The sequence below is a fragment of the Helianthus annuus genome, chromosome 10, assembly GCF_002127325.2.
Source record: "Helianthus annuus cultivar XRQ/B chromosome 10, HanXRQr2.0-SUNRISE, whole genome shotgun sequence".
NCBI classification, from domain to species: Eukaryota; Viridiplantae; Streptophyta; class Magnoliopsida; order Asterales; family Asteraceae; genus Helianthus; species Helianthus annuus.
In genome coordinates this window covers 21973245-21989368 of record NC_035442.2, presented here as the reverse complement: position 1 = coordinate 21989368, position 16124 = coordinate 21973245, and the positions used below count along the sequence as shown (strand labels likewise).

Below are 16124 nucleotides of genomic sequence, written 5' to 3'. Positions count from 1 at the left end.
GAACCTGATCTTGTTTGTTTTCTTTAGTTCAGGCGGGCCGCATAAGCTTAAGCTTACACTTACGCGGGCCGCGAGAGAGTGAAAGGTGGCTAAACCCTGGGCCGCCACGTGGCCCAACACTTGTCGACCCTACTCGATGACCCGGATCACTTACGCCGTTGACCGCCTTTGACGAGGGACGCGTAGGCCTTAGCCTATGTTTACGCGGGCCGCGAGAAACCCAAAATCAGCTCCTATATAATGGGAGCTCGGGCCTTCAGTTTCCGTCGCTCAATTTCGAAATCTCTCCCTCAATTCTGAATAGTAGAAGTTATAGCCGGGTACTATACCCCTTAAATAGCGAGGTTCTGCTACGATGTAAGTATTATAACCCCTGGAGACGTATTAGATACTCTGCCCGATTGATATAGGGTTCCGTAACGGCTGTCGTGGTTCTGCCCGACGTAGTCGTTGGAATGCCGTCTCGGGGAGGGTATTACTAATGTTAAAATGGGTTATTATACTAACACACGTGCATTTGTGTAATTTATAGATTATTCCCAGGAAATCTTTACTGATAACTCTAAGACAACAATGTGAGTTAATCCACTTTTTGTAAACCTTTTTGTTAACTGTTTTTACAAAACCTTGAATACTTTTCCATGCGAATAACAGTTATATGAGTATTTGTAAGAATACAATTACAGTCAGTAAATTTGGGGTTTTGTATACAAAATTTGTTACAACCTGGTAAGGAGTAACATGGCCATAAGTCGGAACGACATTACCGTGTGGTGGTAATTGATATGACTTGGAAACAAATGTAATTGCGGATGCGCCCTCAATACTGTTCAATGCGACTTTTTATTTAACCTTGATTAAACTGTGATTCACTCACCAGTATTTCCCACTGACAAATTTTTTTAAAACGCGTTTCAGGTAACAAGATGTGAAAGCCAAATAGAAGCCAGCTGGACAATACTGAAGGCTTGGAAAAGTGGCAATAAAGTTACCTAAAAGAAATTGATGTTTTTCTGAAATAAAAATAGGATTTATTCCTATGAAATTGTGTGTACTGAAAACTTGGGTTTTTACCCATGTGTTTAATGTAATGAAAATGTGGCATTTTACTCTGATTAAATATTTTCTAACTACGGTCCTGATGAAAATTTCCGCTGCCAAATTAGACAATAACGTGATACCACCAAAACTGGCTCGCGGCCGCCCGTTCCCGGAAATTAGGGATCGAGGGTTGCGACAGAAGGTGGTATCAGAGCTCTGGCACTGATTCCACAGAAGTGTTCTGCTGACATCAAAATTCAAAGTGTTAGGAAATAAATAACAGGAATACGTGCATAATTGTATTTTCTTGTTATGTGTTATCTGACTATCTGTTAGTTTACAGTATGAGCGACCAAGGACCATCTGACGCGTATCGTCAATTGTCTGGTTCGCCTAGAAGCGAAGGCACCTCCTCTTCTCAGCCTGCCCTCTCGGGGTACTCTGCTGATACGGAAGAAGGAATCTTTGTGTTTAAGGCTCAATCTGAAGAGCCATTTCCTCAGAAAAAGAGGGGATGGTTCAGTAGGGGAGCACATGAGCGTAGAAAGCGTATGAAAAAGTTACAGGAACAGCGAGTGTTAGCCGCAGCTAAAAGAGAAACCGATGCCTATGCCCAGGATATGCTTAATAGGGGTATACCCAATATCCATATTTTAGCAACCACTGCAGCTGACCAAAACTTGGAGCAAATGCTAGCACCCTAACCACAACCACCAATTCCTGATCAACCCATGGAAATAGAAAACCTTGAAAATCAAGTAGAAATGCAAGATTTCAACCCGGAGAAGATACCTAGGGTACCTGCACCAAATCCCCTAGAAATGCATAATTTCTCTCTTTCATCATTATCTTTTTATCTGTTTCAACATTTGGGCCGCTATTAATGACCACATGCCCATATGCATCTATATCATTAATTAGATTTGTTTTAGAAGCATCATTTTGTAACTGAACTTCCAAACCCATCATGTTGTGTCTATATCAACAAAGAAGAATTTTGATGTCATTCATGTATTACATATCAAAAGTATTACTAAAATACAAAGAAAAAGTCGAAAAAAAAGTGGGACATAATTCTCAATGGAAACATGTTTTTTTTCAAAAAAAAAAAAAAGAAAAAAAAAACTAAACTGATGATAAAAAAAAATTAAAGAGTAAGAAAAACTAAACTGATGATAAAAAATTGACGAGTATAATGTTGTTTAAAAATTCAAAAAATATCATATGTTTGCCATAACATGGAAACCAAGAAATATTGATTAGGAAACTTATGTGTAGCTTCAATATCATTAAGAATTGGAGATTGATCTTTGATCCATACATAGAAACATGCAGCAGACTTAGGATTTTTTTTTTTCATTGAGGTTCATTTTTTTTATAAAATTTTTTCACAAACAACATTAAAATTTTCAGGTCGGTCATTGTAGTCGGGTCGGGGCTAGGAAATAATGTAAAAGCCTTTAGTGGACATGAAAACACTATATTATTAAGAACCATTTTTAAGCATCAAGTTATCAAATAGTGGTGATTAATAAGTTGCTTGGAACCAATAGCTTCAAAATTTTGTTAAAGTTTTTTTATTTTATTTTGTTTAAGCTTTTTTTTTTTTTATGAACACAACTATATGTTGGAAGTCTTATTTGGTAATCAAATGTGAAATAAAACCATTCAGGGATATTAAATTTATCATTTTAAATAAGCAAATTAGAGGGTCAATAGATTATTGTGTTGTTTTAAAGCATTAGTTTAATTTTGATGAAAAAAATAAACTAAAAAGAGGAGATGGAAGACTTGAAATTGAGATCCATTTGTTGGAACACAAGGGGGTTTACCAGCACACCATCTTTGTTTTTAATACTATTTATTTGTTGGATCTATTTGGTCCAACTAATTAATTTTATGGGGTCCTTTAAAAATTTAACATACTAGTTCTACTATTTAAAAAAAAACATCGGGGGTCCGTGGATCCCGACCCGTACCATATGGGTCCGCCCCTGGAAACATGTAATAAAATTATCGAGATAGAATGAACCTAATGAACTCGGATTGAAAAATTGATTCGATTAACGGCCTTTGTTAGATCTTCGTTTGGAAGTTGGAATCACAGATAAATTAAGGATTTTAGAATGGAACATTGAATGATTTTTTTTATAGAGAGTAGTTGATATCCTTTATAAAAATTAAATAAGGGTATAATCAAAACTAGATAGTTTTGAATTTTGGATGGTTTCACATATAACTTTATATATAGCCTATGGCGTGCAATATACACATATATACACTCGGCCACTTGCAATACCAAGATACATACATATACATATAAGTATATAACATATCATAGTCACCGACTAACCTCTGCCGGAGATGACTACCGGCGTTGAAGAAACAGTGGTGATCATCGTCGGAGCCGGCCCATCCGGCCTTGCCACTGCCGCATGCCTCCATAAACTATCAATCCCATACATAATACTCGAACGAGAAGATTGCATCGCCTCATTATTCAACAAAAAAACATATAACCGGCTTCACCTCCACTTAGTCAAAAGCTTCTGTCAACTTCCTCACCTTCCTTTTCCGGCAAGTTTTCCGACGTATGCTCCAATAGCCCAATTCTTGGAATACTTGGATGATTATGCATCTTGTTTCAAGATTAATCCGAGGTTTTGCAACCGCGTAAAGTTTGCAAAGTATGAAGAAGATGAGGAGAAATGGAAGGTGGAGGCTGAGGTTGATGGTGGTGGGGTGAAAAGATATGAAGGGAGGTTTTTGGTGGTGGCTACTGGAGAAACTAGTGATGTGTTTATACCGGAGGTTGATGGGTTGAGTGACTTTAAAGGTGAAGTTATTCATTCCACTGAGTATAAATCCGGCAAAGGGTATGAGAACAAGAAGGTTTTGGTCGTCGGAGCTGGTAATTCCGGCATGGAAATTGCGCTTGATTTGTCGAATTATGGTGCAAAAACCTCCATTGTTGTCCGAAGTCCGGTAAGCTTTAGCCTTCTTCTCAGTGGCGGACCCAGGAATTTTTCGATGGGGGTACGGAACATTTTTAAAAATTTTAGGCCCCTAGGTATATAAGTAAAAAAATCGGTTCGTATCGGGTCGGGTCATGTAAAACAAACGAACATCAAACTAAATTTATATAATCATAAAAAACATGTCAAACCTTGTTACAAGCATAATTAAAACGTCGACGCCTTATGGGTTTTCATCTTTTGAAATCTATCTAAAACATCATCTAAAACTAATTGCTTAAGCAATTATTTCTCTATATAACATAAGTTTTATCGCTCCATAACATAATGTTTCAATTTTAATTTTCAACTATTCAAGCCCTAGAAATCATAATGTAAGTTGTAATCATCCTAAAAATATATAAACAACATAATCACCCTAAAAATATATAGACAATATAATCACCCTAAAAATCATCTAAACAACAATAAACAACGTCAAAACACACAAAATTTCAAACCTATTTAACAACTTTATTAGCCTTTTTCTCCTATAATATCAACCAAAATCATCAAAATAACAAAGAAACTTACCCGTGTTCGGATTTTGGTTAGATTTGTTGTCAAACGAAGGTGGTATGGTGGCTGATTACGGTGGTCGCCGGCTGCTGGACTGTTGTATCTGGGTGATGTTGTTCGTTGGCAGTGCAGGGACGCAAGAGAGAGAGAGCGGAAAAGAATTTCTAAAGGTTTGGGGCTTTAATTATTTTATTATAGTTTGAAATATTATTGGGTTTGGTTAATGGGCTAAGACTTAGTGGGCTAGCTAGTTAGTTAAGAATTATAACTGGGTAAATGTATGGGTATTTGGGTTTAGTTGGTTAGGTATTAAAAGTTATATAATTTAGGTAGTATTTTTTTTAAATAAGAGTTTACTAAAAAAATTTAAATTATAAATTAATAATACTTTTTACCTAAGGGGTGCGGACAGAAAATTTCAAGGGTGCGGTCGAAAAATTCCAAGGGGTGCGGACGAAAAATTCCAAGGGGTGCGGATAGGATTTTCGACGGAATTTAGCACTAAATTTTTTTCCCCCGCCCTTGCTTCTTCTAGTTACATATGAGGTTTAGGGTTGAACAAAAAAATGAAATTTTTTAAGACTATGTGTAGTCGCTTATTATGATAATGCCCTTTTCTTGAGGGTTATGTGACATTTGGTATTAAGCTCTCGTTTCAAGATCAAGTCCCCCCTTTTTTTTGAACGGTAAAAGTTACATAACACTATTCCTAAATTACATCAAGTTTTACCCATGTCAGGAATTGAACCCTCTTCTCTTCCTAAGAGGCACAATGTCTCTACCGCCCCACCAAAGTGGTGATGGCAAGATCACGCCAGACGTTTTCACAATCATGCCAACACCTGTTTTATGAAGATCACGCATCAGGGGGCGGTGTGCTGGACATTATAGGGCGTTATCTTTATCATGCATGCACAACTTCATATTCAATCACATTACCACTACACATACTCTAAAGTTGATTTAAAATCTGAAACGACATGGGTGCCGCTACAGAATTCATTTTGGGTGCTGTTACAGAATTCAACCGTCACCAAGGGTGTAGCTTTTAAGGGGCCGGGAGGGGCGCCCGACCCCCCGAACTTTTCGCTTAGTAGTGTTATGTATGTACGTTTCGTGTAGAATTTTTTAGGTATATACGTTTTCGACCCCCCGGTTTTATTAAAAAAACCGATTACTTATATAGTATTTTTAGGTTCGGTGACTTCCGACCCCCCGGTGGAAATTTTCAAGCTTCGCCACTGACCGTCACATTATCATAGTACTATTAACACTTACAAATTTCTCGGTTCTTTTATTAAGAGTTTAATGATCTTTAATTATAAAGCGAGACGTTATCATAGTATTATTAGCACTTATAAATTTCTCGGTTCCTTTATTAAAAGTTTAATGATCTTTAATTACAGAGCGAGAAATATGTAATAGCAAAAACTAACGTTTTTCAGAATTTATGTGTGTTATAGTTATGTGACATAAGACCCAATCCTACATGTGTAATAATAATATAGTTGTATAACACAAAACAAAAATACATTATTATAACAACCGAGTAATATATATATATAGAGAGAAAGTATAATGTACAAAAGGCCTTATCGTACATTATTGTACGCGACCAAGTGTATAACATGCGTAATTACAATTTTGATCGAAAATAACGTGCGTGATTTTAACTTCCATGCGTGATTATAAAAAAAACTGATCCCATGCGTTTTTTGTGTTCCCATGCGTGATTTTTGACTTCCATGCATGATTATACCCTGATCCGACGGTTACGCTTGTCGCGTATGTAATGTAGGATAAGCCTTTTTGTATGTTAACCTTTCCCTATATATATATATATATATATATATATATATATACTAGTCGTTTACCCGCGCGATGCGGCGGGAAACATGTCACTTAGGTTTGTGAGTTTAGGGCTATGTACGGGGAGGTTCGGTTTTGAGCCATAACCAAAACCAAATTCGCGATGCAACGGAAAACACAATACTTGTTAGTAATTCTAATGGTGTGCATAAGAAGGTTCAGTTCAGTTGGGTCATAACTAAAATCTACATTTTCGGTTAAGGTGCTTCAAAACCGGTCATGGGGATTTAAAGAGTTTTAAAAGGATGTAAACAAACTGAACTGCGCCAAGCCAAGCCAACAAAAGCATAACCATAAGCTCAAAACTAATCAAACCAATCCGCCTAACTTGTTTTTCTTAACAAGCTAAGAGTTTAAACAAAGTCACACTGCATTATTATTACTTTTGTAATCTAAAATGATGAGTTTTCATGTCGGTTTGGTTCAAAAATAGCTAACAGTTCAAACCGAAGTTGAAGTTGACTAATCGAACCAATTAACTTTTATTCAATCAGAGAATGAAAAAAACGTAAAGCTACTGTGAATTTGGTTCTTGCCTTATGCACTCTGAACAAAAAGCATCAATCGTTCTTTCTTCTTACCGACCATCTTTTGATGTCGTAATACTCATTCTTTCATCTTCTCAACCATTTGAAAAAGTCCACCAACTCTATTAAAGTTTAGTCATATTTGACAAACTAACTAAATAAGTTTGTACAACCGTCATTGACTATTTCAGCAACTTTGTAGTGGCATATATAACGCCCCAACCAAGACTGCCTCCAACCTACAAAATAAAGAACACCAGCCATTAGTTTGATCTTTTCTAGTCATTCTTTATTTGGCTCCATGTCAATGTGCATAAGAAAGAGTGATTATGCATATCATTCTATCATAAGCATAACCAACACCAATTCCAGTTGGCATGCACATGTAGAATATTCACGACCATGATGTTCTCTGTACAAACAAAATAGATAGTTGGTAATGTGTTTCAACAGGCTCGGTTCACAACATGCAGCTTTTAGTACGGGTCAGGTTGTCCTTTCGTAAAAAAAAAAAAACAACTTTCATAAATCTCATGTAAAAAAATAAACTTCTGTTTTTCTTGTCTTCCGTAACTATCAAGTTAAACATGTCAAAGAATGTAAGTTTTAAGTTATTTCTTTATCCATTTATACGATCTAAATGACAATTTATAAAGCCGTTTCATCAACATATCATGTATGTACTTGCATTAATTATTATCAACTACCATGAAAAATCACATTACGAAATTTGTCTTTTGAAATAAGAAAATAACACGTCAACCATAAAAGATTAACTGGTCATTTACTTTGACTTTTTAGTCTATATAATTTCCGAGGCTCGAAATTAACATGAGTTATCAAAGGAGTTTACATCAACGTTTACCTCCTTTTATTATTTTGAATGAATACGTTTTACTGTAGCAATACAATTTCTTTTCTAAAAAATGTCAACTACATTGTCAGGTTTAATCACCTAAAATTGTCAACTACATATTCAGCACCGGCTCTTGCTCTCATTGTCAGGTTTAATCACCTAAGAATGTTGAAACCAGCAGCAGATCTTGCAGAAAAACAGCTCGTCCTCTCGCCTATTTCATTCTCTTTTCCCGTTCTTCACAACTCAAGGAAGGATCAAACTGCAATACAAAAACATGCAGTTAAGTATACTATGATAAAAAAAACCCACAGGCAAAAATGGGACCTCAAAACAAGCTCATCTAAAAATACGCACACGTTTTGTCCATTTAAAAAAAAGAGTAAAGTACACGGATGGTCCCTGTGGTTTACCAAAATTTTGGATTTCGTCCCTAGCTTTTCAAAAGTACATCGACGGTCTATGTAGTTTGCAGTTTATAACACATTTAGTCCCCAACTTTTTTTCCAAAAGTTCATGGATGGTCCCTGTGGTTTGCACTTTGTAACGCATTTAGTCCCTAACTTGGACCTGCTGGAACCTTTAATTTGTTGGTTGGGGACTAAATGCGTTACAGAGTGCAACCACAAGGACCATCCGTATACTTTTGAAAAGCTAGGAACTAAATCCAAAATTTTGGTAAACCAGAGGGACCATGAACTTTAACTCGAAATAATATTCATATACACAGCTATTGTGTTGATTATGATTACAAAAGCAATATTATTACATTAATAATCCAATGAGTTAATTATTGTTTTCGTCCTTGTGGTTTGCCAAAAATCACTATTTCAGTCCATTAGTTTAAAAATTGTGATTTCAGTCCCTGTGGTTTCACTTTCGTAACCATTTCAGTCCCGGTGGTTTTACTTTCATAACCATTTCAATCCATTTATTATGTAAGTATAGGGACTGAAATGGTTACGGGATGGACTAAAATGGTTACGAAAGTGAAACAACAGGAACTGAAATCGCAATTTTTAAACTAATGGACTGATAGTAATTTTTGACAAACCACAGGGACGAAACAGTAATTAACTCTAATCTAAATCTTTGAGTAAAGTGATTTGGCAGTTTCAATATGTTTTACCGTTCGCTTGTAGCTCAAATAAAAGAAGCCGTTTGAGATAAAACACAACCCAAATTGCCCCGTGTACAAGCAGTGCATATTGCGTTAATATGAGAAAGAACGTAATTAAACACGCGCAAATGAATAACAGACATGTGTAAGTGTACCTCGCTTTCCATAAGTGTTGCGAGGTGGAGTTCATGATATGAGGATTGGACTTGGAGATTTCTTCTGTTTTCGAGCCCGGAAAGTTAAGAACCAAAGAAGAAAGAAAAGGATCAGCGGCAACAGCTGCAGCAGATGATGATGATGTGGCGGTATTTGATGACCTGTAACCACCACTAAGAGGCACCTGCAGATGAGCCTTTCTAAGATCCCTTCCTAAAAGGGAAAGCGGTTGACTGTTGGGAACAGCTACCCTGTATTAATCATATAAATTGTCAAAAATGATATAAAAATATAATAAAATTAATAAAAGAAAGATGATGCAAGTCAATAAACCTGTTGCGCCAATCGATGAGACCCGATAGCCATCGTGACGGAAACAACGGTCGGCATAGCGATCGGGATTCCACTGATCAAAAGAACAAGAAGATTATCAATCCCAGGCCGATACTGCCTATCTTGAATCGGAAACATTATGATTATCTCGATCACCATTCCAACAGCGATAGAACAAATACAGACATTCCCGATCGCAGTCAAAACCTAAAAAGATCACAAACAAATTCAAAATCTCGAAAACACAAACGCACGGATGTGAAATTCGACTCCTTTTCGTACTTACTTTCTGAAAACGACCACCTTGGTTTGTGCTATCAACAAGATGAGCAGCTATCCCAAAGAACGTGTGGACCCCGGTAGCTATCACAACCGCCTCGATTTCACCCTGTTTGCAAGTCAAACCGGAATAGACACCGTCACAAGGACCTTTTGTGACCGGGAGAGACTCACCGGTTAGAGCCGAACCAAACCGTGCACACCCCTACACAAGATCATGTATCCAATTTGTCATATGGGTTAACCCAAACTCATTTTGACCCGTTACCCAACCCACTGATTTTGACAACTCAAAAAAAAAAAAAAATAGATACCTCATATAGCGGGTCAAATCAGATTAATCTGCTTATCCTTCTATCCACTTTTCTAAAACAATTATAAACATTTAGTACAGAAAAGTTTAATGCACTTCGGGCTAATTTCAACCAGTTCGACCCGCTGTAGATATAAACAGATCAAAACTTTTACCTCTACTTCATCCCTTGACATAGGTGCGCGGGACAAACCCTCCTTCGATATGTTATGGTCTACAGGCCTCACCGGAGTTTTTGATCCACCGGGTGTTGGGACTTTAATATGTGAATCTGGGCCATGATAACCAACAAATAACTATTTGCAGTTTATATTTGAGAATGCATGTGCATATAACAAGCTTAAACAAGTCTGGTATAATTAGATTTTTGAACATCTGAAACCATCTATAATGATTAGAATCGTAATTAAAGGATATGTTAACAGCAGACTAACCTCTGTATACAGAAATATCTAGCGACTCTTTGATCTGCAAGTTTCAAGTAAACATGATATTTAATAACTTTAATAATTTGTGAAATAATAAAGGACATCTTTTTGGGAGATTTTCAGTAGCTGATAAAAAGGTAAATAAAATTATTCAAGGTCGACAAAGAGAATAAGAAAAATTAGCTGCTTAACTTAAATGGCTTATACACATCTTGTGCAGTATAATTTTGCAGAGATCTTTTGTTTAATGAGTGTTCATTATTCTCAATAATTTTATCCCATCATTCAGCAAAACTCCATTGCCATCATTAACGCCCTACTCTCTTTCCATCCCGTCGTCATCGTCGTTCTCCAAGCAGAGAAAAGAATCGGGATGTAACTGCAGGTGATGGAGACGAAAACAAACATTAACATAATAATATATGGGTTCCACATATACCCTAAAAACTTCAAGAATTTGCTCTCCTAAACACACCTTCATCATACATTTATCAAATAACAACCAAAAACAAACATTAACATAATAATAAAGTTTGACCAAAAAACAGAGAGTGGGGGTGCGTATATATATATATATCTATACTACTTTGTTATATCTATACTACTTTATAGCATACATTAACACATAAGTAAAGTGTGTATCTCTCTCTCTATATATATATATATATATATATATATATATATATATATATATATATACTACTTTATAAAGCATATCCAAAGTACATGATAATTATGATATTACAAGTACATGCATAAGTAGAAAGAACATGATAATTATGATATTACAAGTACATGCATAACTAAAAGTGTAATAACAAAGTAGTATAGATATGCTCTATCAAGTATAATAATAATAATAATAATAATAATAATAATAATAATAATAATAATAATAATAATAATAATAATAATAATAATAATAATAATAATAATAATAATAATAATAATAAAGTTTGACCAAAAACAGAGAGTAGCATAACTAAGAGTGTAATAACAAAAGTACATGAGTGTAATAACATAATTATTTATGTGTAACAGAATTATTATTACGTACGTGTAATATCATAATTATCATGTTCTTTCTACTCTTTTACGATGCAAGAACTTGATAAAAAACAAGGATCCATAGTTTGATGTATAGGGCCGGATCTTTAGTACAACTAACCTATGTTTAGGCTTAGGGCTTCTACAAAAATAAGGCCTCTAATTAAGGATATATATATATATATATATATATATATATATATATATATATATATATATATATATATATATATATATAGGATTAGGTTCAAGAGTGAACACTAGTGTAGTTTGCGAACTGAGCGAACTAATCCTGGCCATACATGTGTGTAGATCAATGGCCAGGATTTGATGATGAAATACACTAATGTATTTTACGATTTGATGATGAAACCCTAGCCATCCACGTGTGTAAATCAATGGTCAAGATTTGTTCACTCAGTTCGCAAATACATTAGTGTTCACTCTAGAACCCCACCCTATATATATATATATATATATATATATATATATATATATATATATATATATATATATATATATATATATATATATATATATAGGGTAAGGTTCATGCGAGAACCACCTTATTGCGAGAACCGCGAGAACCAATGTGAACACAACCTAAAATAGCTAAAAAAACCTAAAAAAACCCTAAAAAAACCTAACCCCCCCCCCCAAGCTAAATGCTAAAAACTAAAACCCTCAAAAAACCTAAAAAAACCTAACCCCCCCCCCCCCTCACAAAAAAAAAAAACCTAAACCCCCCCACCCCCCCCCACCCTCAAGCTAAAATGCTAAAAACTAAACCCCCAAAAAACCTAAAAAATCTAAAAAAATAAAAAAAATAAAAAAAAAAATCTAAAATTTTTTTACTATTTTTTATGTTCAAATCGCTACTTTTAGTAGCCAAAAAAAAAATTTTTTTTTTGATACTAAAAGTAGCGATTTTTATATAAAAAATAGTAAAAAAATAAAAAAAAAATTTTTGGGTGTTTTTTAGATTTTTTTTAGGTATTACTGTTTGTGTTCACACTGGTTCTCGCAATAAAGGGTGGTTTCTAACGGATCTTTGTCCTATATATATATATATATATATATATATATATATATATATATATATATATATATATATATATATATATATATATATATATATATATATAAGGATGGATCAAGAAAAAACTACTTTAAATGAGAAAATAAAAAAACTAAATGAAAAAACCTAAAAAACATACCAATTTTTTTACAATTTTTTTTATAAAATTACGCTACTTTTTATGTATAAAAAAAATTTCAAAACAAAAATTGTACCACATATGTGCAATAATACGGAAAATGCTAAACCACCTAACCCACTCTCAAAAAACCTAAATTCACCCCCCATCAAAAGCCTAACCCCCCCCCCCCAAAAAAAAAAAAAAGAAAAGAAAAGAAACCCTAATCCTATTTCTAAACCTCCAAAAAAACTAACCCTATAAGCTAAACTAAATTCAAAAGCTAACTTTAAGCATATAATGCACATAAGCACACATATAATATATAATGCACATGTGCAGTACAAGTTTTTTTTAAAGTTTTTTATACATAAAAAATAGCGAAATTTAGAAAAATTGTAAAAAAACAAATTTGGCATGTTTTTAGGCTTTTTAGTTAGTTTTTTAGTTTTCTCATTTATATTTAGTTTTCTCATGATCTTCTGCCTATATATATGTATATTGTAATTATCAAATACAAATGAATCTAACATACAAAATGGCCTTAACATAAGAAGTGAAGCATGAATTTTTTTTCTCATCTTTTTAAGCAAGATGTTTAGTTGCAAAATATTAACAAAAACCATGTATTTACTATAGTAGAGTAATTATGTAAAATTACGATACTAGTGTAGTTTAGATAAATTTTTTCTTAGATTCTTTGACTAAAATATGTGCTTAATAAGGTGAGAAAAAAATTAAAAAAAAATAAAAATAAAAAATCAGTCCTTCACTTCTTACGTTAAGCGAATTTATATGTTAAGACTCATTTGTACCGAAACCCAACTCCCTCTATATATATTCCAATATACGCTTTTCACAATGAATAAAAATTATACAATAATGATCATACATGTTGTATACGTTTGTGACGTAGATTCATATACTTTCAAGGTGGTCATTTAATATTGGACTAAAGTTGCAAAAGATTATACCAATACATTTGGTGGATTCATTCTTGGTGTTGGTTAACAACATAATATTTGGAGATCTTACTAGGTACGGGATTCAAAGGCCCCAAGAAGGTCCGATTGCGGGTAAGGTAAGGCATAGCAAGTATCCGGTCGTCGATATGGGTACAACTGAAAAGATAAAGTCTAGCGAGATACGAGTATGATCGAAGTTCTTAACCTGCACAACATAATATACGTGTTTGTTAAATAAAGATACATTTGTTAATAGTTTTAACATGTAATCAGGTTTTGCCGGCATTGAAAAGTGCTAATGGTGGAGGATATGAAGTTGTTTTTGAGAATGGAAGATTTTATCAGTTTGATGTGATTTTGTTTGCGACTGGTTTTAAAAGATCAACTCATTTGTGGCTTCAGGTTACTTTTTATTTTTTTATTATTTTTAATTTCTTTCGTTTACAAGGTGTATTAAATAAGTACCTTTGTATTTAAATATGTAGGGTGGTGATTGCCTTTTAAACAATGATGGGCTACCGAAACCAATGTATCCAAATCATTGGAAAGGAGAAAATGGGCTTTATTGTGCTGGGCTCGCAAGAAGGGGCCTATATGGAGCTAGAATGGATGCCCAAAGCATAGCCCAACACATTTTCAAACTAATCTAAAAATTCTATAAAAGAATATCACCAAAATATGATCAAAGTGTTACAGTATGATGTCGGTATGATATTGGATAATGATTGAATAATGTTTACATTTATGATTGTTTAAATAAAGAACAATGAAAATCATGTTGTTTTGAATTCTTTGTAATTTTATTTTAGACAAAATTGTAGAAAACAACCTTTATGTTTGCCTCAAACTGCACTTTATACCTTTCACTATGAAATCGGCAAAAACCAACCTTTATGTTCATGTTTTATTACACCCTATAACCTTTAGCACTAACCAAATCAAAAAATTCAGTTAAATAGACTCACATGCATTGCACATGAGGGCATTTAAGTCTTTTACTTTTAAATTAAAATAATTTGTTATTTATTAATAAAAACCCACTTCTTCTTCACTTCATCTTCATCTTCTCAATCTTCAATGGAGTCCAGACACAAAAAGATGTCAAAAAGAGGAAAACAAAATTCGACTTCCAGATAGAGATTTAATAACTCCCAAATTTCGAGTTGGGGTTGTTGAGTCATGAACTCATGATTATTAACATACAAATAATCGATCGGTTACGTCTGGTAGATGGTGGCTATTAGTTTTGCCACGACGGCTGTTTAACAAACAGTAAGGACTCGAGATTTCTTCCAGATCAATCTAAACTACCGCCTCGCCGTCTCCGACCACCTCTCCTACCCCACCGTCTCCTCCGGCACCACGCACTTCAAGAAACACTCCGCCATCTCCTCCGGGCAAATCTCCGCCGCCGCCAAGAGGGGTTCCACCCGTACTCCGGCGATACCATCTTCGCCGGAAAATAATTCTCTGGCGATTTCAACTGGGGTTGTTGTTGGGATTGCTATTTGTGGGGTTTTGATTCTTGGTGTTTTGAGTATATTGTTTTTTTTGCTGTAAAAAGAAAAGAAAAAGAAGTCAAAACTCCGGTGGGTTATTATGTTCCACCACCACCTAAAGGTTTGTACTTTTCAGTTTTCACAACCCCATGTTGTTATTTGCATAAATCTTCGATCATAATTGATCTTTTTGTTGTTTAGATTAATCTTTATTCAAGATCTTGAATTCTTGATCATATATTCATATCAGATTAGATTAGATTAGATTAGATTGTAATTTGTAATGTTTTGAAATTGGGGATGGATTTACAGTTGACTCTTATGGTGGTCCACCACAACAATGGCACCAGATTAAACCTTAAATAAGTTAATCTGTGACAGTTGCGAAGAATAATTAAAAAAGTTGCAGTTGTTGATTGATTAAAATCTGGACTCCATTGAAAAGTGAGAAGATGAAGATGAAGTAAAGAAGAACTGATTTTTATTAATAAATAAAAAGATATTTTAATTTAAAAGTAAAAGACTTAAATGCCCTCATGTGCAAGTATGTGAGTCCATTTAACTAAATTTTTTGACGTGGTTAGTGCTAAAGGTTATAGGGTGTGATAAAACATGAACATAAAGGTTGGTTTTTGCCGATTTCATAGTGAAAGGTATAAAGTGCAGTTTGAGGCAAACATAAAGGTTGTTTTCTACAATTTTGTCATTATTTTATTTTAGAGTTAAATGCCATTTTAGTCCCTGTAGTTTGGGCTATTTTGTCAGTTTAGTCCAAAGGTTTCATTTTTCGTCTGTGGGTCCAAATAAGTTTCATCATTGCCATTTAATCCACTAGGTTAACTTAATCTAGTTTTTCTATTAACGAGGACAATTCAGTTATTTTATATGTAATTCTGTTAACTAGAAGTGCAATTTGGCTATATAAAATGACCGAATTGCCCTTCTCGTTAACAGAGAAAATA

At 34.3% G+C, this 16124-nt stretch overlaps 1 protein-coding gene across 2 annotated transcripts; it reads left to right on the top strand.

The window, feature by feature from the left end:
• The first annotated feature begins 3335 nt into the window (after nucleotides 1–3335).
• On the top strand, nucleotides 3336–14614 carry LOC110884178 (probable indole-3-pyruvate monooxygenase YUCCA10). Of its 2 annotated transcripts, none has more exons than XM_035978609.1 (4): nucleotides 3336–4077; nucleotides 13615–13848; nucleotides 13937–14065; nucleotides 14149–14614. In XM_035978609.1, the coding sequence occupies exons 1-4, from the start codon at nucleotides 3406–3408 to the stop codon at nucleotides 14311–14313; spliced, it is 1200 nt and encodes a 399-aa protein (XP_035834502.1). In that variant the 5' UTR covers nucleotides 3336–3405; the 3' UTR covers nucleotides 14314–14614. The 2 variants fall into 2 exon arrangements, with proteins under 2 accessions (XP_035834502.1, XP_021987556.1); XM_022131864.2 differs by having other exon boundaries at nucleotides 3336–4026; nucleotides 14149–14463.
• The last annotated feature ends 1510 nt before the right edge of the window (nucleotides 14615–16124 follow it).